This window comes from Procambarus clarkii, chromosome 11, assembly GCF_040958095.1.
Source record: "Procambarus clarkii isolate CNS0578487 chromosome 11, FALCON_Pclarkii_2.0, whole genome shotgun sequence".
Classification (NCBI taxonomy): domain Eukaryota; kingdom Metazoa; phylum Arthropoda; class Malacostraca; order Decapoda; family Cambaridae; genus Procambarus; species Procambarus clarkii.
The window spans coordinates 37,668,496-37,696,261 of record NC_091160.1 but is presented as its reverse complement, the minus strand read 5'-3'; the positions used below and the strand labels follow the sequence as shown (position 1 = coordinate 37,696,261).

General features: G+C 48.5%; 1 protein-coding gene across 3 annotated transcripts; it reads left to right on the top strand.

Annotated features, from left to right (window-relative positions):
• The first annotated feature begins 464 nt into the window (after positions 1-464).
• On the top strand, positions 465-26,626 carry LOC123770526 (uncharacterized). Of its 3 annotated transcripts, none has more exons than XM_069322620.1 (4): positions 465-532; positions 21,065-24,119; positions 25,762-26,034; positions 26,380-26,626. In XM_069322620.1, exons 2-4 carry the CDS (start codon positions 21,536-21,538, stop codon positions 26,451-26,453), a joined length of 2,931 nt encoding a protein of 976 aa, XP_069178721.1. In that variant the 5' UTR covers positions 465-532; positions 21,065-21,535; the 3' UTR covers positions 26,454-26,626. The 3 variants fall into 3 exon arrangements, with proteins under 3 accessions (XP_069178721.1, XP_069178719.1, XP_069178722.1); XM_069322618.1 differs by having other exon boundaries at positions 465-570; XM_069322621.1 differs by lacking the exon at positions 465-532 and adding an exon at positions 703-957.
• Positions 26,627-27,766: the final 1,140 nt, after the last annotated feature.

The window sequence follows — 27,766 nt, the reverse complement described above, 5'->3', positions numbered from 1 at the left end:
AGGAAAAGCTACAGGAGCTACACCTCACGTCCCTGGATGACGGAAAAGTAAGGGGAGACATGATCACGACTTACAAAATTTTCAGGAACTGACAGGGTGGGACAAGGTCCAACTAATTAGCACGTGTGGAACATGAACAAGGGGACACAGGTAGAAACTTAGTACCCAAATGAGCCACAGAGACATTAGAAATACTTTTTCAGTGTCAGAGTAGTTAACAGATGGAATGCATTAGACAGTGATGTGGAGGAGACTGACTCCATATACAGTTTCATATGTAGATTTGATAGAGCCGAAGAATCAAGAATCTGTACACCAGTAGATTGACACTTGAGAGGCGGGACCAAAGAACCGAAGCTCAACCCCCGCAAGCACAACTAGGGGAGACGAGACGGGAGGTGACGCATGCGCACTGGAGGCGCGGGGCCAAGCAGGGGTCCCACAGAGGGAGTGTCAGTAGAGGTGGTGTTCCCCCGGACCTCCCAGCCAGCGGGCGTGTGTACTCATACTTACACTAATATACTCTGGCCCTGTGTGTACATTCTCTACCATTTGATATTACACGTAATGGTAAATAAGGGTAATATTCCCTGGTGAAATAATAATAATAATAACTCCTTGTGATAAGTATACAAGGCCGAGTGTGAGTATACAAGGCCGTGTGATGGTGCAATCACTGGTGTGTGGAGCCTTGAGCCGTCATATCCTGGCTGGTCGCCGTAAACGTATCAACAAAACTATTGAACATTTTTACGAGTGAAAAATGTTGAGAACGGGCAGCAGATTTATTTATATAGGAGAAAGTACAATGGGTTGTGTCAGTGTAGAACTTTTAGTGATTATTTACTTTCTTTTGGTACTTTCTTGGTACTATTGTACCAAGTACAATTGGTACTTTCTTGGAGAGACACAAACACGTACAGTATGTTGATTCTCTGCTGTATGGTGGACTGGCAGGTGTGTGGACAGTGTTGTAGTGAAGTTATCAGTGAAGATAGTGTTAAGTGTAAAATTCCCTGCTGTATAGTGGACTGGCAGGTGTGTGGACAGTGTTGTAGTGAAGTTATCAGTGAAGATAGTGTTAAGTGTAAAATTCCCTGCTATATGGTGGACTGGCAGGTGTGTGGACAGTGTTGTAGTGAAGTTACGGAGGAAAATATTGTTAAGTGACTCACATATTTATATTTATCGTCATTGTTTAAGTTACTGGCAGTAAATTTATTCGAAATGGTTTTATAATTTACTAGTAGGGACACCCGGTGGAGCCCGGGTCTCTCTGTCTCTCTCTCTCACAATTAACTGTCTCTCCCTTCTCCCCGTTTCTCTTCCCCCCCCCTCTCTCTCTCTCTCTCTCTCTCTCTCTCTCTCTCTCTCTCTCTCTCTCTCTCTCTCTCTCTCTCTCTCTCTCTCTCTCTCTCTCTCTCTCTCTTCACACTCTCTCTCCTCTCTCTCTCTCTCTCTCTCTCTCTCTCTCTCTCTCTCTCTCTCTCTCTCTCTCTCTCTCTCTCTCTCTCTCTCTCTCTCTCTCTCTCTCTCTCTCTCTCTTCTCTCTCTCCTCTCTCTCTCTCTCTCCTCTCTCTCTCTCCTCTCTCTCTCTCTCTCTCCTCTCTCTCTCTCTCTCTCTCTCTCTCTCTCTCTCTCTCTCTCTCTCTCTCTCTCTCTCTCTCTCTCTCTCTCTCTCTCTCTCTCTCTCTCTCTCTCTCTCTCTCTTCCCTCTCTCTCTCTCTCTCTCCTCTCTCTCTCTCTCTTCCCTCTCTCTCTCTCTCTCTCTCTCTCTCTCTCTCTCTCTCTCTCTCTCTCTCTCTCTCTCTCTCTCTCTCTCTCTCTCTCTCTCTCTCTCTCTCTCTCTCTCTCTCTCTCTCTCTCTCTCTCTCTCTCTCCTCTCTCTCTCTCCTCTCTCTCTCTCCTCTCTCTCTCTCCTCTCTCTCTCTCTCTCCTCTCTCTCTCTCTCTCTCTCTCTCTCTCTCTCTCTCTCTCTCTCTTCCCTCTCTCTCTCTCTCCCCCTCCCCCTCCCTCTCCGTCTCCTCCCTCTCCCTCACTCTTCACATTTCTCCCTACCTGCCTCTGTCTCCATCTTCCTCTGTCTTTTGACAACTGTAAAAGTCACATGTTCTCGCAGCTGCGGGCTCGGGATGATGGGAAGAAAATATATGTTAATATTCCTGTGATCAGTCCGTAATAACTGCTTTCAAATTGTTGTTTACCAAGTATTTGTCCGGAGGCCGGAACCCTAATGTTGTGGGGCTGACTGTGTGACTGTGGCGGGCTGTTCTCTCCTGAACTGTGTTACTGGTTCACAAGGAACACTGTTGCTGGTTCACAAGGAACACTGTTGCTGGTTCACAAGGAACACTGTTGCTGGTTCACAAGGAACACTGTTGCTGGTTCACAAGGAACGCTGTTGCTGGTTCACAAGGAACACTGTTGCTGGTTCACAAGGAACACTGTTCATGGTTCACAAGGAACACTGTTGCTGGTTCACAAGGAACACTGTTGATGGTTCACAAGAAACACTGTTGCTGGTTCAAAAGGAACACTGTTGATGGTTTACAAGGAACACTCTTGCTGGTTCACAAGGAACACTCTTGCTGGTTCACAAGGAACACTGTTTTCTGGTTCACAAGGAACACTGTTGCTGGTTCACAAGGAACACTGGTGCTGGTTCACAAGGAACACTCTTGCTGGTTCACAAGGAACACTGTTGCTGGTTCACAAGGAACACTGGTGCTGGTTCACAAGGAACACTGTTGATGGTTCACAAGGAACACTGGTTGGTGGTTCACAAGGAACACTGTTGCTGGTTCACAAGGAACACTGTTGCTGGTTCACAAGGAACACTGTTGCTGGTTCACAAAGAACACTGTTGCTGGTTCACAATGAACACTGGTTGGTGGTTCACAAGGAACACTGTTGCTGGTTCACAAGGAACACTCTTGCTGGTTCACAAGGAACACTCTTGCTAGTTCACAAGGAACACTGTTGCTGGTTCACAAGGAACCCTGTTGCTGGTTCACATGGAACACTCTTGCTGGTTCACAAGGAAACACTGTGGCTGGTTCACAAGGAACACTGGTGCTGGTTCACAAGGAACACTGTTGCTGGTTCACAAGGAACACTGATGCTGATTCACACCGAACACTGTTGATGGTTCACAAGGAACACTGTTGCTGGTTCACAAGGAACACTGTTGCTGGTTCACAAGGAACACTGTTGCTGGTTCACAAGGAACACTCTTGCTGGTTCACAAGGAACACTGTTGCTGGTTCACAAGGAACACTGTTGCAGGTTCACAAGGAACACTGTTGCTGGTTCACAGGGAACACTGTTGCTGGTTCACAGGGAACACTGTTGCTGGTTCACAAGGAACACTGTTGCTCGTTCACAAGGAACACTGTTGCTGGTTCACAAAGAACACTCTTGCTGGTTCACAAGGAACACTGTTGCTGGTTCACAAGGAACACTGTTGCTGGTTCACAAGGAACACTCGTGCTGGTTCACAAGGAACACTGTTGCTGGTTCACAAGGAACACTGTTGATTGTTCATAAGGAACACTGTTGCTGGTTCACAAGGAACACTGTTGCTGGTTCACAAGGAACACTGTTGCTGGTTCACAAGGAACACTGTTGATGGTTCACAAGGAACACTGTTGCAGGTTCACAAGGAACACTGTTGCTGGTTCACAAGGAACACTGCTGGTGGTTCACAAGGAACAATGTTGCTGGTTCACAAGGAACACTATTGGTGGTTCACAAGGAACACTGTTACTGGTTCACAAGGAACACTGTTGGTGGTTCACAAGGAACACTCTTGCTAGTTCAGAAGGAAGACTGTTGCTAGTTCAGAAGGAAGACTGTTGCTAGTTCAGAAGGAAGACTGGTGCTAGTTCAGAAGGAAGACTGTTGCTAGTTCAGAAGGAAGATTGTTGCTGGTTCAGAAGGAAGACTGTTGCTAGTTCAGAAGGAAGACTGTTGCTAGTTCAGGAGGAAGACTGTTGCTAGTTCAGAAGGAAGACTGTTGCTAGTTCGGAAGGAAGACTGTTGCTAGTTCAGAAGGAAGACTGTTGCTAGTTCAGAAGGAAGACTGGTGCTAGTTCAGAAGGAAGACTGTTGCTAGTTCAGAAGGAAGACTGTTGCTAGTTCAGAAGGAAGACTGTTGCTAGTTCAGGAGGAAGACTGTTGCTAGTTCAGAAGGAAGACTGATGCTTGTTCAGAAGGAAGACTGTTGCTAGTTCAGGAGGAAGACTGGTGCTAGTTCAGAATGAAGACTGTTGCTAGTTCAGAAGGAAGACTGTTGCTAGTTCAGAAGGAAGACTGTTGCTAGTTCAGAAGGAAGGCTGTTGCTAGTTCAGAAGGAAGACTGTTGCTAGTTCAGAAGGAAGACTGTTGCTAGTTCAGGAGGAAGACTGGTGCTAGTTCAGAAGGAAGACTGTTGCTAGTTCAGAAGGAAGACTGTTGCTAGTTCAGAAGGAAGACTGTTGCTAGTTCAGGAGGAAGACTGTTGCTAGTTCAGAAGGAAGACTGGTGCTAGTTCAGAAGGAAGACTGTTGCTAGTTCAGAAGGAAGACTGTTGCTCGTTCAGAAGGAAGGCTATTGCTAGTTCAGAAGGAAGACTGTTGCTAGTTCAGAAGGAAGACTGTTGCTAGTTCAGAAGGAAGACAGGTTAGTCAAGTTACTTGAAAGACTGGAAGTTTCAGTTTAGTACATGTGACTCTTGGCGCCCCTTTATGTGCCTCTAGGCGGCCCTTTATGTACCTCTAGGCGGCCCTTTATGTGCCTCTAGGCGGCCTTTTATGTACCTCTAGGCGGCCCTTTATGTGCCTCTAGGCGGCCCTTTATGTGCCTCAAGGCGGCCCTTTATGTACCTCTTGGCGGCCCTTTATGCACCTCTAGGCGGCCCTTTATGTGCCTCTAGGCGGCCCTTTATGTGCCTCAAGGCGGCCCCTTTATGTACCTCTAGGCGGCCCTTTATGTACTTCTAGGCGGCCCCTCTATGTGCCTCTAGGCGGCCCTTTATGTCCCTCTAGACGACCCTTTATGCACCTCTAGGCGGCCTCTTTTTGCACCTCTTGGCGGCCCTTTATGTACCTCTAGGCGGCCCCTTTATGTACCTCTAGGCGGCCCTTCATGTGCCTCTAGGCGGCCCCTTTATGTACCTCTAGGCGGCCCTTTATGTGCCTCTAGGCGCCCCTTTATATGCCTCTAGGCGGCCCTTTATGTACCTCTAGGCGGCCCTTCATGTGCCACTAGGCGGCCCCTTTATGTACCTCTAGGCGGCCCTTCATGTGCCTCTAGGCGGCAACTTTATGTACCTCTAGGCGGCCCCTTTATGTACCTCTAGGCGGCCCTTCATGTGCCTCTAGGCGGCCCTTCATGAGCCTCTAGGCGGCCCCTTTATGTACCTCTAGGCGGCCCTTCATGTGCCTCTAGGCGGCCTTTCATGTGCCTCTAGGCGGCCCTTTATGTGCCTCTAGGCGGCCCCTTTATGTACCTCTAGGCGGTCCCTTTATGTACCTCAAGGCGGCCCCTTTATGTACCTCTAGGCGGCCCTTTTATGTGCCTCTAGGCGGCCCCTCTATGTACCTCTAGGCGGCCCTTCATGTGCCTCTAGGCGGCCTCTTTATGTACCTCTAGGCGGCCCTTCATGTGCCTCCAGGCGGTCCCTTTATGTACCTCTAGGCGGCCCCTTTATGTACATCATGGTGGCCCTTTATGTACCTCCAGGCGGCCCCTTTATGTACCTCTAGGCGGCCCTTTATGTACCTCTAGGCGACCCCTTTATGTAACTCTTGGCGGCCCCTTTATGTACCTCTAGGCGGCCCCTTTATGTACCTATAGGCGGCCCCTTTATGTACTACTAGGCGGCCCCTTTATGTACATCATGGTGGCCCTTTATGTACCTCTAGGCGACCCCTTTATGTATCACTAGGCGGCTCTTTATGTGCCTCTAGGCGGCCCTTTACGTGCCTTTAGGCGGCCCTTTATGTACCTTTAGGCGGCCCCTTTATGTACCTCTAGGTGGCCCCTTTATGTACCTCTAGGAGGCACCTTTGTATAGCTCTAGGCTACCCCTTTATGTACCTCTAGGTGGCCCCTTTATGTACCTCGAAGCGACACCTATATGTTCCTCTAGGCGAACCCTTTATGTACCTCTAGGCGGCCCTTTATGTGCCTCTAGGCGGCGCTTTATGTACCTCTAGGCGGCCCTTTATGTACCTCTTGGCGGCCCCTTTATGTACCTCTAGGCGGCCCTTTTATGTATCTCTAGGCGGCCCCTTTATGTATCTCTAGGCGGCCATTTTATGTATCTCTAGATGGCTGCTTTATTTGCCTCTACACGGCCATTTTATGTGCTTTCAGGCGGCCCCTTTATGGGCCGCTTGGCGGCCATTTTAGAGGTTTCTAGGCAACCATTTTATGTGCCTCTAGGTGGGTCTCTTATGGGCTTCTAGAGGGCCATTTTATGTCTTACAAGGCAGCCCTTTCATTGGCCTAAAGGCGGCCATTTTATGTTCCTCTAGGATGCTCTTTATGTGCCATCTTGACGGCCCCTTATGTGCCTCTAGGCGGCTCTTTATGTGCCTCTAGGCAGCTCCTTCATGTGCCTCTAGGTGGCCCTTTATGTACCTCTAGGCGACTCTTTATGTACCTCTAGGCGGCCCTTTATGTGCCTCTAAGCGGCCCTTTATGTGCCTCTTGGCGGACCTTTATACGACTCTAGGCGGCCCTTTATGTGCCTCTAGGCGGTCCTTTATGTACCTCTAGGCGGCCCTTTATACACCTCTAGGCGACCCTTTATGCACCTCTAGGCGGCCCCTTTATGTACCTCTAGGCGGCCCCTTTATGTACCTTTAGGCGGCCCTTTATGTGCCTCTAGGCGGCCCCTTTATGTGCCTCTAGGCGGCCCTTTATGTGCCTCTAGGCGGCTCTTTATGTACCTCTAGGCGGCCCTTTATGTACCTCTAGGCGGCCCTTTATGTGCCTCTAGGCGGCCCCTTTATGTACCTCTAGGCGGCCCTTTATGTACCTCTAGGCGGCCCTTTATGTGCCTCTAGGCGGCCTCTTTATGTACCTCTAGGCGGCCCTTTATGTACCTCTAGGCGGCCCTTTATGTACCTCTAGGCGGCCCTTTTATGTGCCTCTAGACGGCCAGTTTATTTGCCTCTAGACGGCCCTTTTTTGGGCCTCCTTGCGGCCATTTTATGTGCCTCTAGGCGGCCCCTTTATATACCTCCAGGCGACCCATTATGTTCCTCTAGGCGGCTCCTTTATGTGACTCATGGCCGCCCTTTTATGTTCCTCAAGGCGGCCCTTTATGCACCTCTAGGTGGCCTTTTTTAATGCCTCTAGGCGGCTCCTTTATGTGCCTCTTGGAGGCCTTTTATGCATCTCTAGGCTGCTCTTTTATGTACCTCTATGCGGACCCTTCTATGTACCTCTAGGCGGCCATTTTATGTGCCTCTAGACGGCCAGTTTATTTGCCTCTAGACGGCCCTTTTTTGGGCCTCCTTGCGGCCATTTTATGTGCTTTCAGGCGGTAATTTATGGGCCTCTAGGCGGCCATTTTATGTCCCTCTAGACTGTCCTTTTATGGGCTTCAAAGCGGCCATTTTGTGTCCTACATGGCGGCCTTTTTATGGGCCTACAGGCGGTCATTTTATGTGCCTCTAGGGGGCCCCTTTTTTGGGCCCTCTAGGCGGCCATTTTATGTGCCTCCAGGCGGCCCTTTATGTACCTCTAGGCGGCCCCGTTATGTACCTCCAGTCGACCCATTATGTACCTCTAGGTGACCCTTTATGTGCCTCTAGGGGGGCCCCTTTACGTGCCTATATTCGGCTCTTTATGTGCCTCTAGGCGGCCCTTTATGTGCCTCTAGGCGGCCCTTTATGTGCCTCTTGACGGCACTTTATGTACCTCTAGGCGGCCCTTTATGTGCCTCTAGGCTGCTCCTTTATGTACCTCTAATCGGCCCTTTATGTACATCTAGGCGTCCCTTTATGTACCTCTAAGCGGCCCTTTATGTACCTCTAAGCGGCCCCTTTATGCCCTCTAGGCGGCCATTTTATTTTTCCTCTAGGCGCTCCGTTTATGGGCTTCTAGAGGGCCATTTTATGTTCTACAAGGCAGCTCTTTTATGGGCCTAAATGCGGCCATTTTATGTGCCTATAGCTGGTCATTTTTTGGGCCTCTAGGCAGCCATTTTATGTGCCTTTAGGCAGCCCTTTATGTGTCTCTTGGCGGCCCCTTTATGTACCTCTTGACGGCCATTTATGTGCCTCTAGGCGGCTCATTTATTTGCCTCTAGTCGGCCTTTTATGCACCTCTAGGCTGCCCTTTTATGCACCTCTAGGCGGCCCCTTTACGTGCCTCTAGTCATCCCCTTTATATGCCTCTACGCGGCTCCTATATTTGCCTCTAGGCGGCCTCTTTATGCGCCTTAAGGCGGCCTTTTTATGCGCCTTTAATCGGCCCCTTTATGTGTCTCTAGTCATCCCCTTTATTTGCCTCTATACGGTTCCTATATACGTCTCTATGCGGCCCATTTATGTTGCTCTAGGCAGCCTCTTTATGCACCTTTAGGTGGCCCCTTTATGCGGCTCTCTGCGGCCCTTTTATGCACCTGTAGGTGGCCCCTTTATGTGCCACTAGGCGGCCCCTTTATGTGCCACTAGGCGTCACCTTTATGTGCCTCTAGGCGGCCCTTTATATGCCTCTATGTGGCCTCTTAATGTACCTCTAGGCGACCGCTTTTTATGCCTCTAGGCGGCCCCTTTATGTACCTCTAGGCGGCCCTTTATGTACTTCTAGGCGGCGCCTTTATGTACCTCTTGGAGGCCTTTTTATGTGCCTCTAGGCGGCCATTTTATGTGCCTTTAAGCGGCCCCTTTATGTACCTCTAGATGGCCCTTTATGTGCCCCTAGGCGGCCCCTTTATGTGCCTCTAGGCTGCCCCTTTATGTGCCTCTAGGCGGCCCTTTATGTACCTCTAGGCGGCCCCTTCATGTACCCCTAGGTGGCCACTTTGTGCGCCTCTATGTGGCCTCTTTATGTGCCTCTAGGTGGCCTTTTTATGTGCCTCGAGGCGGCCCCTTTATGTACCTTTTGGCGGCCTCTTTATGTGCCTCTAGGCGGCCATTTTATGTGCCTTTAAGCGGCCCCTTTATGTACCACTAGACGGCTCTTTATGTGCCTCTAGGCGGCCCCTTTAAGTACTTCTAGGCGACCTCTATATGTGCCTCTAGGCGGCCCCTAATTAAAACAAGATGTTAGTGTTAAACATTGGACCAGAAATACATTTTTGAGATCACTAAAACAAATAAAATTCCAAAATCTGCCTCCTGCATTTTGTTTTATTTTATAACTTAAAACTTGTCAATATTTTGACCTAACTCCTGTGATCATTGTGGTGTTGGCTTCTGGTTTAGGTAGAGTAATGGTGCTCATTTATTTAGAGAGATTAAGGAAGCTATATTTACACATTCTTCGAAAAGTATAGATAACAGGATTGATGTTGTCAAAAGGATGAAAAGTTATATCAAAGGTAATAATAATAAGTTGTTAAATATATCAACACAAAGAGAACAAGAAATTATATACATATGTATCAATGGAACTTAATGTCTGTCTATGCGAGCTAGAAGACCCTACTCAGGGAGCTAGCCTCACCTAATTTCTAACAGTAATTCCTGCTGGGTATGTGCCCAACAGGGAATGGCATATATGTAGGGAGTACAACTTTAAAGAGTACCAAAGCTACTCCCTACCACGAACTTTGCTATATCATGTTAATTAGGCTTTGAATTATTTATTTATTTTCTTGCAAGGGTTCCCAGCTGAGCTTCTGTGTAGATCGCCCTCTCCCCCTCCGCTCTCTTGTGGACAATATTCACAGTATAATGTTAACAACTTACATGGAGTTTACTACAAGTAAACTTCCGTCCCCTGAGAGTCTCTTATAAGAGCAATGATGGAGGGCCGCGTAGAGGCTCATCATATAAAATGGCCGCCTAGAGGCACATAAAATGACCGCCTAGAGGCACATAAAATGGCCGCCTAGAGGCACATAAAATGGCCACCCAAAGGCGCAAAAAGAGGCCACCTAGAGGAACATAAAGAGGCCGCCTAGAGGCACATAAAGGGGCACCAAGAGGCACATAAAGAGGCAGCCTAGAGGCACATAAAGAGGCCGCTAAGAAGTCCATAAAATGGCAGCCTAGAGGCACATAAAAGGCCGCCAAGAGGCACATAAAGGGGCCGCCTAGAGGTACATAAAGGGCCGCCTAGAGGCACATAAAGGGGCCGCCTCGAGGCACATAAAGGGCCGCCTAGAGGCACATAAAGGGGCCGCCTAGAGGCACATTAAGGGCCACCTAGAGGCACATAAATGGGCCGCCTCGAGGCACATAAAGGGCCGCCTAGAGGCACATAAAGGGCCGCCTCGAGGCACATAAAGGGCCGCCTAGAGGCACATAAAGGGCCGCCTCGAGGCACATAAAGAGGCCGCCAAGAGGCACATAAAGGGCCGCCTAGAGGCACATAAAGAAGCCACCTAGAGGTACATAAAGGGGCCGCCTAGAGGCACATAAAGGAGCAGCCTAGAGGCACATAAAGGGGCAGCCTAGAGGCACATAAAGGGGCAGCCTAGAGGCACCTAAAGGGCCGCCTCGAGGCACATAAAGGGCCGCCTCGAGGCACATAAAGGGCCGCCTAGATGCACATAAAGGGCCACCTAGAGGCACATAAAGAAGCCGCCTAGAGGCACATAAAGGGCCGCCTAGAGGCACATAAAGGGCCGCCTAGAGGCACATAAAGGAGCAGCCTAGAGGCACATAAAGGGGCAGCCTAGAGGCACATAAAGAGGCCGCCTAGAGGCACTTAAAGGGGCAGCCTAGAGGCACATAAAGAGGCCGCCTCGAGGCCCATAAAGAGATCACCTAGAGGTACAAAAAGGGGCCGCCATGAGGCAAAATAGAGGCAACTTAGAAACAGATAAAGGAGCCGCCTCGAGGTCCATAAAAGGCCGCCTAGAGGCTAATAAAGGGGCCGCCTAGAGGCACATAAAGAGGCTGCTTAGAGGCACATAAAGGGGCCACCTAGAGGCTCATAAAGGGGCAGCCTAGAGGCACAATAGGCCAGTGTTGAATGCCAGTGTTGGCACTATTCTCCTCCCGCCCCATATTGCGACCGGTGTTCGGAATCTGCAGGACTATCACGATGATATTCGGCATATCCTTGAGGTCCAAGGCCATTCTGTCCTCCAGGAAGACTCGTTTACTCGTCCCTCTCGTGGTCATCGCTGTCAACCCGTTCGGGTTGTGAAGATTACCTTTGATGGTTGGACCCTTCCACCCTCTGTCATTCTTGCTGGTGCCAGGTGCTCTGTTCTGGAGTACATTCCTTTTCCTAGTCTCTGTAACAAGTGCTGGAGGTTTGGGCATGGTGCCCTCCGCTGCTCTGGGACTGTCTCTCTCTGTCCTTTGTGTGGGGGCAAAGTTCACTCTAAGTCGGAGTGCACTTCTCCCCAGGCTCGTTGCCTCAACTGCAGTGAGGCCCATCCTACCTTCTCCCGTGCGTGTATCCATTACAAGCTTGAGGCAGCCGTCCTCAACTTGAAGCACCGGGAGCGTTTGTCTTTTCCTGACGCGAGGTGCCAGGTTTGCCTGCTCCCGCCTTATGCTAACGTCTCTTATGCTCACGTGTTGCGCTCCTCGTCCTTCCCTCCTTCCTCAGATTTACAACCGTTTCCGGGCCTTGGACCCTGATACGTCCACTGCCCCCTCCTCTGTTCCTTTGAGTTCTGTCCCGAAGGGTCCCCCTCCTGGTCCTCTGTCTGGGGTTCCCCTTCTTTCTACCCGGTCTGTCATGTCTCCTGTGTTTTCTTCCTCGTCTCCCTCCGATCCTCCTTCCCATCCTTCTCCTCCGTCTATTGACTCTCCCTGCCACCAGTCAGTGCGGGCTGATGTCCATCGCTCTCCTAATGGCCGTCGTGTGTGCTCTCGTTCAGCTTCTCCTGTTGAGACGCTGGAATCCGTTGTCCAGTACGTAGTTGCTGGGACACCGGTCTCTTTAAGTCAGAAGTGTAAGCCTGGCTCCTCTCCTTCCTCCTCCCCGTCGGGTAAGAAGGCTTCGCTTTCTTCCTCGGCCCCTACTTCTGATTCTATCATTCCTTCCCTTCCCATTTCGGTGGTTGCCCCCCCTGTTCCTGCTATGGAGGTTTCTTTGACCCCCGCTTCCCTCTCGGTTGCTGCCCTTGCTGAAGTGCGCTCCCCTCTTTCTCCTCCCCCTCTTCCTGCTGCTGTCCTTGACTGCTCCTCTCGGTTGTCTCTTTCTCTTCCTCCGGACCCCGCCCGTCCGCCTCTGGTCTGTTCTCCCGCTTCCTTCCCTCTGTCTTTGCTCAGTTTACCCATGCCCCCCTAACCCTGACTTTGCTGACCCTGATCTTCTTTAACGTGCTCTGTTGCTCTTTCGCCTTTGTTTCTTCATTGTTCTCTGTTGTTGTCCTTTCTCTTCTCGTCGATGTCTATTCTTCAATGGAACGTTCGCGATTATTACGCCAATTTCCTTGAACTCCAACTTCTGATTTCGCGGTTTTCGCCCCTTTGTGTCTGTCTCCAGGAGCCGATGCTTGGTGCTCGTCCTGGTCGCTTTCGTGGCTATTCCTTTCTCTCTCCCCCCCCCAGCTGTTGCTTGGGCTCCTAACTATTCTACTCTCTTGATTCGCTCTGATTTTCCCTTTGTCCCCTTACTTTTTCCTTCGTCTCTCCATTGTTCTGCTCCCCATATCTTTGTGGGGAAATGGTACACTGTTTGTTCCATTTATCTCCCCTCCGAGTGTCCCGCTTTCTCTTCCTGATCTGAAACACATACTGGACTCCTTGCCGAAGCTTGTGCTTCTGCTGGGTGATTTCAATTGTCGTCATTCCCTTTGGGGTGATGTTCTGACGAACACCCGAGGCCGCCTTTTTGAGCCGTTTATCCTCTGTTCTTCCCTGTCTCTTCTGAATTCTCGTGAACCCGCGCATTTGAACTCTCAGACTCGTACCCTTTCCTGTCTTGATCTTTCTCTTTGCTCGTCTTCTCTTTACTTGGATTTCACGTGGCAGATTCTTGATGACCTCCATGGCAGTGACCATTTCCCCATCCTTGTTACTTTTTTTTCTTTTCACCCTCCCCTCTCCTTCCCTAGGTGGCAGTTTGCTAAAGCGGACTGGAACCTATTTACCCTCAGTGCTGATCTCTCTGACCTCTCCCTTCTGCCTCTCCCTCGCTCTCTCCTCTTTTTTCATGACACTGTCTTCGAAGCTGCCCTCTGCTCTATTCCTCGCTCTTCCTCTCAGGGTCCACGGAAGGGCGTGCCCTGGTGAAATGCAGACTCTGCTTGGGCTATCCACTGTAAGCATGCAGCCTGGAAGAGACACCGCTGTCGGTAGACGGCCAATTTTTTTCTTTTCTTTTGGAAGGCAAGTGCGGTGGCCCGTAGGGCCATCCGTATGGCTAAACGTGAATGTTGGGCATCTTATGTCTCCACCATTACGTCCGAAACCTCCTCTGCCACAGATCTGGAAGCGTATCCGCAAGATAGCGGGTAAGTTCGTTCCTGATGTTTCACCGGTCCTTCACCTCCGTGGTACTCTTGTGGCGGACCCGTTGCAGGTCGCTACCGAACTGGGTTTCCTTTTCTTCTGTTAGCTCTGGTCTTCATCTTCCCCATTCTTTCCTTCTTCGTAAACCTGTCCTTGAGTCTCGTCTTTTAGATTTCTGCACTCGTCTTCAGCTTCCCTATAATGATCCCTTCTCTCTTAACTTCGTTCTGCCCTGGCCCTCTGCGGTTCTACAGCGGCGGGCTCCGATGGCATTCATTGAGATGCTTTGCCATCTCCCTCTGTGCACATCTCAGTATTTACTGAGTCTGTATAATCGGATCTGGGAGTCGTCGTCAGTCCCTGAGGACTGGCGGCTCGATGCCGTTGTCCTCCCTGTTCGCAAACCAGGGTCTCTGGGAACATCCCCTAAGGACTTTCACCTTATTGCCCCTCACACGATGTGTCTACAAACTCTTTGAACGTATGGTTAACGTTCGTCTGATGTGTTTCTGGAACACCATCACCTCCTCTCCTCTTCTCAATTTGGTTTCCGCTAGTGCCGCAGCACGACAGATGTCCTGGTGAACTTGGAGGTCAATATTCGTACTGCTTTTGCTGCGAAGACCTCCGTTGTTGCCGTCCTTTTTTACCTGGAAAAGGCTTACGACACTACTTGGCGATATCATATTCTATCCCAGCTTCATTCTTTTGGCCTTCGTGGTCATCTCCCTCTCTTTCTCTGCAGCTTCCTCTCTCGTTGTTCCTTTCGGGTGCGCCTTGGTACCGCTCTCTCTGCTTCTTTTCAGCTATACGAAGGTATGCCCCAGGGTAGTGTTCTGAGCACTACTCTTTTTCTGGTTGCCCTCAATGGTCTTCTTTCCTCACTTCCTTCAGGTGTCTTCTCCTCTTTCTATGTCGATGATCTTACCCTTTGCTGTCAGGATGATGATTCGCCTCTCCTTCAGCGCCGGCTTCAACTTGCGATTGATGCCGTGTCGTCTTGGGCCACCGATCATGGCTTCAAGTTCTCTACTTCTAAGACGTGTGCCATGACCTTTACTCGGAAACGGGTCGTTCTTCGTCCCTCTTTGTCACTTTATGGTCATCCCCTTGAGTACAAAGATCCCACAAAGCTTTTGGGGTTATTCTTTGACACTCGTTTGTCTTGGTCGCCCTATATCTCTTACCTCCATGTTGAGTGTTCTAAGGCCCTCACCCTCCTTCAGGTATAGTCCCATACATCTTGGGGGGCAGATTGGCGCACTCTCCTTGCTTTCCATTCCTCTCTCGTCCTGTCTAAGCTCGATTATGGTTGCCCTGCTTACTCGTCTGCTTCTCCTTCTACTCTTCGCCGTCTTGATGCTTTGCACCATACTGGGTTGCGCCTCAGTTCTGGTGCCTTTCGTTCGACTCCCGTCCTTAGCTTGTATGTTGACACTGGCTTCCTGTCTCTCCAGGACCGCCGTGATCGCTACTGTCTTCGCTATCTTGCGCGGTCCTTGCAACATCCTTCCTCTAGCCTCTGTCGTGCTTTAACCTTTACCCCTCCTACGGTTCCTGTTCCTCTTCACCACTTCCTCTCCCTCTTTCTGTCCGGTTATCTCGCTTACAGGATTCTCTTTCCATTCGTATTTCTATTATTTCTCCTAGTGTTCTTCCTTCTTTGCCCCCGTGGAGTGTCCCCCTTCCGCAGTTTTGTACTTCCTTGACCCACATCCCTAAAGCTTTTAACCCTCCTACGGTTCTAAGACGCCTTTTCCTTGAGCACTTTTCTTCTCACTCCCACTCCGTTTCCGTCTTTACCGATGGGTCTAAGACTGCGGACGGTGTTCGCTACTCTGTTGTTTTTCCTGATCACACTTATATGTGTCGCTTACCTCCGGAGACTAACATCTTCACAGCAGAGCGTTATGCTATTCTCTATGCTCGTCGTCTCCTGCTCTCTCGTTGTCAATCTTCCTTGTAGTTGTTGTTGACTCTCGTAGTGCCCTCATGGCTCTCGGGTCCTTTAATCCGGTTCATCCAGTGGTTGTCGAGATCCAGCATTGGCTGTTTCTTGTTCACAGTAAATTTAAGTCGGTTGAGTTTTGTTGGGTTCCCAGCCATATTGGTGTCTCTTTAAATGAGCATGCGGATGCTGCCGCCAGGGAAGCTGTCCACTCTTGTCCCATCTCTTGTAAAGGGGTTCCTTATTCCGACTTTTACCCGGTTATACATTCCTCCATCCCTACTCGTTGGCAGGATTGTTGGTCGTCTGTTAAGGGTAACAAACTACGTTCTCTTAAAAGTTGTGTGTCCTCGTGGCCGTCCTCCTACCATCGTAACTGGCGATGAGAAACGGCCCTGGCGAGGTTGCGTATTGGCCATACTCGCTTAACTCATGGTCACTTGATGGAGCGCCGCCCTGCTCCTTATTGTTCCAATTGCATTGTCCCTCTTACAATCGTGCATATCCTTGTTGAATGTCTTCACTTCCGGGACGAGCGTGTGTCTTGTTTTCTGACCGTCCCCCGTGGTCGCTTGTCTCTTGATAGTATTCTTGGTGACTCGGATACTTTTGATATCATTCGCCTTATGCGTTTTTGTTCTCGTATTGGCATCCTTGGTGATATTTAGCGCCCTCTGATTATCCCGCACATTTGATGGTGCTACACAGCCTTCCCGGTTTGGTGCCTTCCTTTTGATAATTACTTACTTCTCTCCCTCCCGCCTTCCTTCTATATCTTCCCCCATCCCCCTCACCCCCCCCCACATCACCTCTCCCTCTCACCCCCTTCTCCGCGCATCTCACCCCTTGCACAACTCTACCTAAACCTTTCCTCCCCCCAGATCCATGCTCAACTCTGCCCTTGCAAGAATTTTAAATGTTGCAATTACCAATAATCTTACCGTATTTTTGTGTTTTCACTATGTTCACAGCATATTCTCTGTTCAACTGTTTACACATTCTCTTTCATGTTCTCTGCAAGTTCAATTCATTGCATAGTCTTACATGTTTTACAAAATGTTCATGCATTTTGTTCATACATGTTTCTTACATGTTCAGTTTCTTACATGTTTCTTACATGTTCATTTTCTTACATGTTTCTTACATGTTCATTTTCTTACATGTTTCTTACATGTTCATTTTCTTACATGTTTCTTACATGTTCATGTTCTTACATGTTTCTTACATGTTCATGTTCTTACATGTTTCTTACATGTTCATGTTCTTACATGTTTCTTACATGTTCATTTTCTTACATGTTTCTTACATGTTCATTTTCTTACATGTTCATTTTCTTACATGTTTCTTACATGTTCATTTTCTTACATGTTTCTTACATGTTCATTTTCTTACATGTTTCTTACATGTTCATGTTCTTACATGTTTCTTTCATGTTCATGTTCTTACATGTTTCTTACAAAATGTTAGGTCACTTGGTAAACATTTTGTTGATATAAATGCACTACTCACAGCACTAGGTACTAATATATCATTCATCATTTTAACAGAAACTTGGCTAAGTAAAGACTATACCCAACTCTACAACTTAGCTGGTTATAAAGCCATTCATAACTGCAGGCCTAATAAAAAAGGAGGTGGCACAGCAATATATTACAAAGATACCTTCATCTGCAATAGTGTCATCAGTGATTGAGATGACTATTGTGAATATACCTTTGCCAAGTTCTCCAGTAAATCCCTTAAATCCTCTCTGACTATCGGTGCCATCTATAGATTTCCTAATACCAACATTGCTTCATTCTCAGACAACGTAAGGAATCTTATCATAAATAACAATCTCAACAAAAATTACATCATTCTGGGAGGTGATTTCAACATTGACCTGGGTCTTCGAAACAACCCTCAAGTTGACTATTCACGTAACAGCATGCACTCCTGTATGCTAATCCCCACAATCACCAAGCCCACCCGAGTCACTCAAACATCTACCACTACTCTGGATCACTTATGTACTAATATAACAGCTCCCCTTACATCTGGGGTAATCTATGACAGAACAACTGACCACTATCCTACCTTCCTCATAGTAAACATGGACACAACACCACCAGAAAGCAAGAAACTCTCATTCAGGCTACACAGTGAATCAGCTTTAGGCAATCTTTCTAATGCACTTCACAATATTAACTGGGAATCTGAATTCAATAATACACAGGATATAAACTCATTAACTAACCTCTTTCTCTCCAAAACTCTAAGCCTCTACAACACTCACTGTCCCCTCCTTACCAAACAAGTAACTGATAAAAGAAAAAATAACCCGTGGCTCACAAGTGGCATAATCAAATCAATCAACAATAAACATGAATATGAAAAGAAATTTAGGTTTGGGCTAGTTACAAAGGAAGTAGTTAAGAGGTACTCATCAGTGCTTACCAGTATCATAAGAAAAGCTAAACTTTCATATTATGAGACTAGATTCAAAGAAGCAAAAGGCAACATGAAAAGCACATGGAAAACCATCTCTAATATCCTAGGAACTAAACAACACTCCCACAACCAGATAACACTCTCTAAGGATGGCCTTACACCGTCATCTGATTTAGAAACGGCGAATGAATTTAATAGCTTCTTTTCATCGGTTGGTGCTAACCTTGCCAGTAAAATCCCACAGACTCAGACACATATCAACACATATCTCTCAAGCAGCTATCCAAACTCTCTTCTCCTCTCACCAGTCAGCCCGACAGATGTTGTGTCCATCATACACTCACTAAAAACCAAAGCTGGAAATAAATCAGGTTGTATCTGCACAAAGTGTAGTGGTGCAACGCCAGTGTTCACCCTACCTGCCCTCCCACACCTGGCCAGTGTTCACCCTACCTGCCCTCCCACACCTGGCCAGGTTCACCCTACCTGCCCTCCCACACCTGGCCAGTGTTCACCCTACCTGCCCTCCCACACCTGGCCAGTGTTCACCCTACCTGCCCTCCCACACCTGGCCAGTGTTCACCCTACCTGCCCTCCCACACCTGGCCAGTGTTCACCCTACCTACCCTCCCACACCTGGCCAGTGTTCACCCTACCTGCCCTCCCACACCTGGCCAGTGTTCACCCTACCTGCCCTCCCACACCTGGCCAGTGTTCACCCTACCTGCCCTCCCACACCTGGCCAGTGTTCACCCTACCTGCCCTCCCACACCTGGCCAGTGTTCACCCTACCTGCCCTCCCACACCTGGCCAGTGTTCACCCTACCTGCCCTCCCACACCTCGCCAGGTTCACCCTACCTGCCCTCCCACACCTGGCCAGTGTTCACCCTACCTGCCCTCCCACACCTCGCCAGGTTCACCCTACCTGCCCTCCCACACCTGGCCAGTGTTCACCCTACCTTCCCTCCCACACCTGGCCAGTGTTCACCCTACCTGCCCTCCCACACCTGGCCAGTGTTCACCCTACCTGCCCTCCCACACCTGGCCAGTGTTCACCCTACCTGCCCTCCCACACCTGGCCAGTGTTCACCCTACCTGCCCTCCCACACCTGGCCAGTGTTCACCCTACCTGCCCTTCCACACCTCGCCAGGTTCACCCTACCTGCCCTCCCACACCTGGCCAGTGTTCACCCTACCTTCCCTCCCACACCTGGCCAGTGTTCACCCTACCTGCCCTCCCACACCTCGCCAGTGTTCACCCTACCTGCCCTCCCACACCTGGCCAGTGTTCACCCTACCTGCCCTCCCACACCTGGCCAGTGTTCACCCTACCTGCCCTCCCACACCTGGCCAGTGTTCACCCTACCTGCCCTCCCACACCTGGCCAGTGTTCACCCTACCTGCCCTCCCACACCTGGCCAGTGTTCACCCTACCTGCCCTCCCACACCTGGCCAGTGTTCACCCTACCTGCCCTCCCACACCTGGCCAGTGTTCACCCTACCTGCCCTCCCACACCTCGCCAGTGTTCACCCTACCTGCCCTCCCACACCTGGCCAGTGTTCACCCTACCTGTCCTCCTACACCTGGCCAGTGTTCACCCTACCTGTCCTCCCACACCTGGCCAGGTTCACCCTACTTGCCCTCCCACACCTCGCCAGGTTCACCCTACCTGTCCTCCCACACCTGGCCAGTGTTCACCCTACCTGCCCTCCCACACCTGGCCAGTGTTCACCCTACCTGCCCTCCCACACCTGACCAGTGTTCACCCTACCTGCCCTCCCACACCTGGCCAGTGTTCACCCTACCTGCCCTCCTACACCTCGCCAGGTTCACCCTACCTGCCCTCCCACACCTGGACAGTGTTCACCCTACTTGCCCTCCCACACCTCGCCAGGTTCACCCTACCTGCCCTCCCACACCTGGCCAGTGTTCACCCTACCTGCCCTCCCACACCTGGCCAGTGTTCACCTTACCTGCCCTCCCACACCTGGCCAGGTTCACCCTACCTGCCCTCCTCCGGCTCGTCAGCGTTAACCCTACCTGCCCTCCTCCGGCTCGTCAGCGTTAACCCTTACCTTTTCCCGGTTAACCCGGTTTCTTACCTCTTTCCATTTTCTCCCCCATCATCCCACCCCCATTGGTCCCCCACTTGGTTCCTACCCTCATTCCCCTCGTCACCTCTTCTGTCAAAAAATTACTTTCCACTGAAAACTCTACGTGGAGCACACCAAATATTTCGCAATTGACCCAATAGAAATCGTACGTGGTTTCTTGGAGTATTTAACTTAGGCCAACCCCCGACCTGCCTATGTCCGTCCCGTACCTCAGACCATTTCCCCTGCAAGGTTGGGTGCGGCTGGCGCCAAGCATCTGGCCGCCAACATTGGATACACAGACAAACAGACAGTCTCTCTTAAATATGTTGTTGGGATAGTTTTAATCGGGTTTGTGACCTGTGATTGTGGTTTCTGGCTCTAGAGTTTCTTCAAAATCAAATCTAAATGAAGGTTGGATATGAAAATATTTATTTGTTTTATACAGAATTATTTTTTGTGAAATAATTCCCATTCCAAAACTATTTGTTTATGGTAAATTGTGGGTATAAGTTTGTGATCTTGGAAGGTGTCAGCAGTGTCCAGGAGTGAATTTGTTGGTTATACTTAATTCTGAATTCCAGGAAAGATTGTCTGAACCGTTATGTGCTGCACTTCTGTTAGATATTCTGTATATTCGACTAAGAAAATATATAATAAAGTATCAACATCATACTGTTGGCTTCATGGTATTGTCAAAGACACAGATGTCAATTTTGTACATAATTGGCTAATACGGCTCCAGAAGTGAACAATCTCTGCACAATGCAGTTTCCATATGAGAAAATAAGCCCTGTTCACGCACCATAACCCAAAAGTCAACACGACATTGATTACTTGACTTATATTAAAATATAGACAAGTTTTATGTTATAAAACAAAACGGGAAGATGAGGAATAACCCAAAAATAAATTTATTATTAGTTTTCAGTCACAAAATTTATTTATTTCACTATTTAACAAATACAACTTGTGTTGATAAAGTAAATTTTGTATGTTTTGTATTTCCAGGTGACGAAAACCCGACGAAGTTTTAAAGACAGATGGAAATCGTAGAAAGTCTTTAATAATAGAAAAACTAAGACATAAATAACTTCGTATTATTTATTAATAATCAATGACCTAAAAACAAAATTAAATAAAATAACCAATAAAACTGGGAAGCAATAATGCTCACATCCAACAAGGATAAAGTCACGACTAAGTTATTGTCTGGCCTGGAATGTGATTAAATGTGTATTGTAATATAAACAAGTGGAGAAGAATTTTTGGGAAATAATTAAGGTGTGGAGATTTTAAATAAATATCTCGCTCATATATGAATAGTGTAACAAAGCCTGACACAATTCTTGTCAATAAATTATGTTGTCCACTGTGAACCCACATGGTTAATGTTTTAGTAAAAGAAACTTACCGTTGGCTTCTGACTGCTGGTGTTAAACTTGACCAACGTAGTGTGAAGAGTGAACCATAAAGCTCAATATGTCCTCCACAATGCCAGTAGATTTTAACAGACTGCGGTATGAACTAGCTGTGACTAAGGCAGGACGAGACTCGCTAGCAAGTGTGTTTATGTGGTCGTACCGGGGCACCTTCCCAGTAGTGACTTACCTCACTCAGGACTTGGGGTACACCAATGCTCAGTACAGGCGTGTCTTCGATGATCACCAGAGGGATAAACTCGAAGCTTCCTCTGACGCGGCAACTTTTGACATCACCCTGTTGTATAAACTCCTGCAACGTGTGTGTGGTCTGGCTGTGAAGAATGACCCCACGTGGACCACTCCAGGGCCTCAGGGACCATCACTTGAACACCTCATTTACAAGCTGAAGGAACATCGAAACACGTTGGCCCATAATAACGTGAGAATAACGGAGCAAGACCTGAAGAATAAGCTGACGGATCTCACTGACTTAATGACAAATATGTTGATTAAGGCTGGCAACAAGTGGAGGACAGACCGCCAGGATGTGGACCAGGCGAGCAGAGTTGCCACAGAGTATTTTGATGGACTGCGAGCAAAGATCAGAGAGCCGCTGGATCCCTCAGAGGTGGACTATTTAGCTCAGCTCCACCAAGATATTAAGGTGTTCAGAAGACGCATCACAGAAGAGGTTAAGCAGATGAGCAAGCAGGAGCTAACGGACGGGTATAAACTGCTGTACCAGATTGTTCCCGCACCCTGGCTCCTCCTCAGCATTAACCACAACCCAAGTCGTGCTTTTACACGACTACGACTCCTTGAAGATCCCGTCATAGGGGCAAGACCCTCCCACGCTGCCAAGGGTCAGGATATAAACTATGAAGACATCTTGAGCATGAGACGAGAGGACGGAAGAGTCCCTCAGTGTGTCATTCTGACGGGGGAAGGTGGTATGGGCAAGACAACTTTACTCAAGCTCATCCTCGAGAAGTGGGTAGAGGACCCTGCTGCCATACGTAACCTGGGCACTGTGGACCTCGTTTTCTATGTACAGTGCAGGGACTCACATCTTAATACCTTCGATGATCTCCTCCGCCAGTTGCTGCCTCAAACACTTCGTGATTCTGGTGCCGACTTCCAGCTGTTTAAGGAGATAATCTTGAGCTTAAATATATTAGTCCTGATTGACGGCTACGACGAGGTCAACGACCACTCAGGAAGGCTGGTGGAGAAGCTGTTGGACCTGCCTGGCAAGGATGTGAGGTTGGTGATAACCACACGGCAGGGGTGGGACCAACACCTGTCACAGCTCGTCCCACACACCAGACCTCGCTGCAACATCCTCGTCTTGGGCATCACTCCAGAACGTCGCGTGGAGTTCGCCGAGAGAACCATCAAGGTGCTGATGGATGAAGAGAGCCAACGGAGTGTCATCATAGGGAGGTTTACCCAGCAGCTGGAGCAGATGAGTCAGTTCCTGGGTGAGTACCTCAACACTCCACTCACCTTGACCTTGTTGGCGCTGCTGTGTGTCGAGGCTCCAGAAGAATTTAACAACCTCACCACAAACACTCAAGTCTACGAGAAGATTCATGACTTCATAACCAACAAATTAGTGTCCAGACTCACAGACAAACATGTGGTTGACCCCAAAGGAAAATGTGACCAGTTTCTGTTGTTCTTTGAAGAGATTAGTTTAAGAGGGATCCAGAGGCAGGAGTACGACCTTTGGCCGGAGACGGAAGCGGAGATTAGGGAGAAGTGTGACACTCTGGGACTGCCGCAGGAGGAGGTCTTGTCCAACTATTTCACAAGAACCAGCTACCGTCGGGGCCTCAGTGTGGTGTGGGTGTTTGGCTATTTTCACGCCAGGTACCAGGAGTATTGTGCCAGCAGGAGGCTGGTCGCTCTCTTGTTGAAGGCTGAGCAAGACCGAGGTGATCCATCATCACACCGTGTGTCAGGGGAAAGGTCTATAATCATTGACCTCTTGGTGGATGTTGTACGTAAGGAAAAACGCTCCTTGGGAGAGTTTAGGGAGCGCCCCAGATGGGAGAACATTTTAGTCAGCACTACCGGGGTGCTGTGTGCCCGGGGAGTAGAGCACAGGTTCATTACTCACATAATTGACCTGTGCAAGATGGTTACACCTGAGACTGACAAGCTGTTGAAGCATGTAGCAGAGTCCCGCGGGAGTGAGCACGTCATCCAAGCCGTGTGTGAGAAGCTGCGAATAGAACAAAAGTGGAGAATAGAGAGTGTTGACTCGTGTGTTGTCCTGCCGCTTGTTCTTAAGAAGGTGACTCCTAAGAACATTTACCTAATCATATACGATCCATCCCAACTAAAGCAGCGCCTGTCTACACTGTCAGTGCTGGCAAAAATGAAGGTAACCATATCCTTAGATCTTGGCGATAGTTTATACAGCAAAGACAGATATAGTGTTATATCGAAACAATGTTTGGAGAGGCTGACAGCCCCCGGCAGTAAGTGTACCTTTGAGCGGTTTAGTGGTGACTTGTCTGAGGCAGCCATACCCCTCCTGCCTCACACCCTCGAGAGCCTCACCCTGTGCCTCACACCACACCATCTACCCGTCCTCATCCGTCACCTGCCTCGCCTTCCTCACCTGCAGTATCTTGGTAAATACTCATATTTTCCACCATAATTTTTAGGGTTATTTATTAATACCAAAATTACGCAAAGGGCTTCATTCGTCATGTTTAATATAGTAATTCAGATTTACATTGTTTACATATATGTTTACAACCTTATGGACGAAAGACTCCTTATATTGTTTACAAATATAGTCACCTTAAGAGCGACAAACACCTTACATTGTTTACAAATATAGTCACCTTAAGGGTGACAAACACCTTACATTGTTTACAAATATAGTCACCTTAAGGGTGACAAACCTTCTACTTTGATTACAAATATAGACTTATTAAGGGCGACTACTCCATGAATAATAAATTTTCGAAACATTCCGCTGCTGTATATATTCTTGTGCATAAATAATTTCATGAAGTATTTAGCGACGCCATACTTTTGGTTCAGATGACTTACCACTTTGACTTTGACTCGTGGTACAGATCTCCTTTCACTGTGACCTAATTCCTGTTCAGGATGACCTTTCACTGTGACCTAATTCCTGTTCAGGACGACCTTTCACTGTGACCTAATTCCTGTTTAAGATGACCTTTCACTGTGACCTAATTCCTGTTCAAGATGACCTTTCACTGTGACCTAATTCCTGTTTAAGATGACCTTTCACTGTGACCTAATTCCTGTTCAAGATGACCTTTCACTGTGACCTAATTCCTGTTCAAGATGACCTTTCACTGTGACCTAATTCCTGTTCAAGATGACCTTTCACTGTGACCTAATTCCTGTTCAGGATGACCTTGCACTGTGACCTAATTCCTGTTCAAGATGACCTTTCACTGTGACCTAATTCCTGCTCAAGATGACCTTTCACACTGACCTAATTCCTATTTAAGATGACCTTTCACACTGACCTAATTCCTGTCCAAGATGACCTTTCACTGTGACCTTGATCCCTTGGTTAATTAGACCCTTGGTTAATTAACTTTGATCCTTAATTCAGGTGACCCATCTATCCCTGTGACCTTGATACTTGGTCCAGATGACCTTTCACTGTGACCTTGATACTTGGTCCAGATAACCTTTCACTGTGACCTTGACTTAGTTTATATGACCTAATGCGACCTTGACCATTGATAAAGATGACCTTGACCATGACACAGATGACCTTGACCATTGACACAGATGACCTTGACCATTGATACAGATGACCTTGACCATTGACACAGATGACCTTGACCATTGATACAGATGACCTTGACAATTGATACAGGTAACCTTGACTGTGACCTTGACAATTGATACATATAACCTTGACCATTGAAACAGATGACCTTGACAATTGATACAGATAACCTTGACTGTGACCTTGACAATTGATACAGATAACCTTGACTGTGACCTTGACCAGTGATACAGATAACCTTGACTGTGACCTTGACAATTGATACAGATAACCTTGACTGTGACCTTGACCATTGATACAGATGACCTTGGCCGTGGCTTTTAAAAGCTATTAATACATAGTTTAGATGCTATTAATACTGTCCAAAATACGGACTTGTCATCAGGTAATAAACTCGGCAGTAAGATGAGTGGATGGCTCAGTATGTCTTCTTGTTATATCTTAGAACATACCAGTAACGACAGTGACTGTATCTCAGTGTATGTCTTCAGACATTACCCTGGACGCCACGGGCTACGTGGATCCGGACACCCTGGACGTCAGGGGCTACGTGAACCCGGACACCCTGGACGCCACGGGCTACGTGGACCCGGACACCCTGGACACTCTGCCGTACCAGGGAAGGGAGCTCCGCCTGACCATCAGGTGGGACCTCACTGATGACGACCCCGCCATAGACTGGTGCTGCCACCTGGCGGCTCAGCTGTGTCCTCCCTCAAGAGGAGGGTATAGTCGCCTGAATTTCCTTGACACGCGTCTCACCAGTACGTATTGACTACATTTTAACACGTGAATATCTGTAACTCAGTTCTTTAATTCACAGTGCTTCCAGTGGTTTCAAAAATATTTTTACATTAAAAGTCATGAATTGGAGAACTTATAAGGCTTCTTGAGTAACTTTGAGCACCGTTTAGCGACCAAGAATATTCATTAAGCAAGCTTCACTACTTATAAGATAACACTGATCAATATTTAGCCCAACATTGCCTTGCTTAATACAAGCTAGATTTACTTGATATAAGTTTTCTTTGGCATGAGTGTGTGACATAGACAGGTGTGGGTGGGGAGAGTAGCCAGGTGTGGGCTTTAGTGTTCCCTCTCATCTACAGGTGTGGGTCGGGAGAGTAGCCAGGTGTGGGCTTCAGTGTTCCTTCCCATCTGCAGGTGTTGGGAGGGAGAGTAGCAGGTGTGGGCATCAGTGTCCCCTCTCATGTGCAAGTGTGGGGTGGAGAGTTACCAGGTGTGGGCTTCCGTGTTCCCTCTCATCTACAGGTGTGTAGATGAGAGGGAGAGTAGCCAGGTGTGACAACGTTTGTTTTCATGTATTAGCTACGTTATTGTGTGGTTGTAAATAAGTTGCCACAACTTACTGCACAACTTTGGCTAAACAATTTTGAGACCGTGTCGCAACCTTAAATGTTGCATAAAAATCGTTTTCCTGATTGATGGAATATATATAAAAAATGAAGAAATATATTAAAAATATATTTCTACATATACTAGAAATAAAATTGAAGCATAATAAAAGGTAGGTTAAAAATATTTTATTCATTACTTTCACTTAATGGAGAATCCATGGTAGTGGTGGTGGAATTGTTGCTGGGTTGTGGTTGGTAAGAGTGGTGATAGGTTGTGATTGGTGGCAGTGGTGGGTGATGTTTATTGTTCGTGGTAGTGGTTGGTTCTAGTGGTGGTTAATAGTTGTGGTTGGTGGTGGTGGTGGTTGATTGCTGTGGTTGGTAATTGTGGTGGCTGATGGTTGTGATTAGTGGTAGTGGTGGTTAATGTTAATGGTGGTTGAGGTTGTGGTGGTTTATGGTATCTGGCTCTGCTCCACTACCCTCCTCCACATCTGCACCACTACCCTCCTCCTCCTCTGCACCACTACCCTCCTCCTCCTCTGCACCACTACCCTCCTCCTCCTCTGCTCCACTACCCTCCTCCACCTCTGCACCACTACCCTCCTCCTCTGCACCACTACCCTCCTCCACCTCTGCACCACTACCCTCCTCCTCCTCTGCACCACTACCCTCCTAATCTGCACCATACCCTCCTCCTCTGCACCACTAACCTCCTCCTCCTCTGCACCACTACCCTCCTCCTCCTCTGCACCACTACCCTCCTCCTCCTCTGCACCACTACCCTCCTCCTCCGCAGCACCACTACCCACCTCCTCTGAACCACTACCCTCCTCCTCTGCTCCACTACCCTCCATCTCCTCTGCACAACTACCCTCCTCCTTTGCACCACTACTCTTCTCCTCCTCTGCTCCACTACCCTCCTCCACCTCTGCACCTCTACCTTCCACCTCCTCTGCACCACTACCCTCCTCCTCCTCTGCTCCACTACCCACCTCCACCTCTGCACCACTACCCTCCTCCACCTCTGCACCACTACCCTCCTCCTCCTCTGCACCACTACCCTCCTAATCTGCACCATACCCTCCTCCTCTGCACCACTAACCTCCTGCTCCTCTGCACCACTACCCTCCTCCTC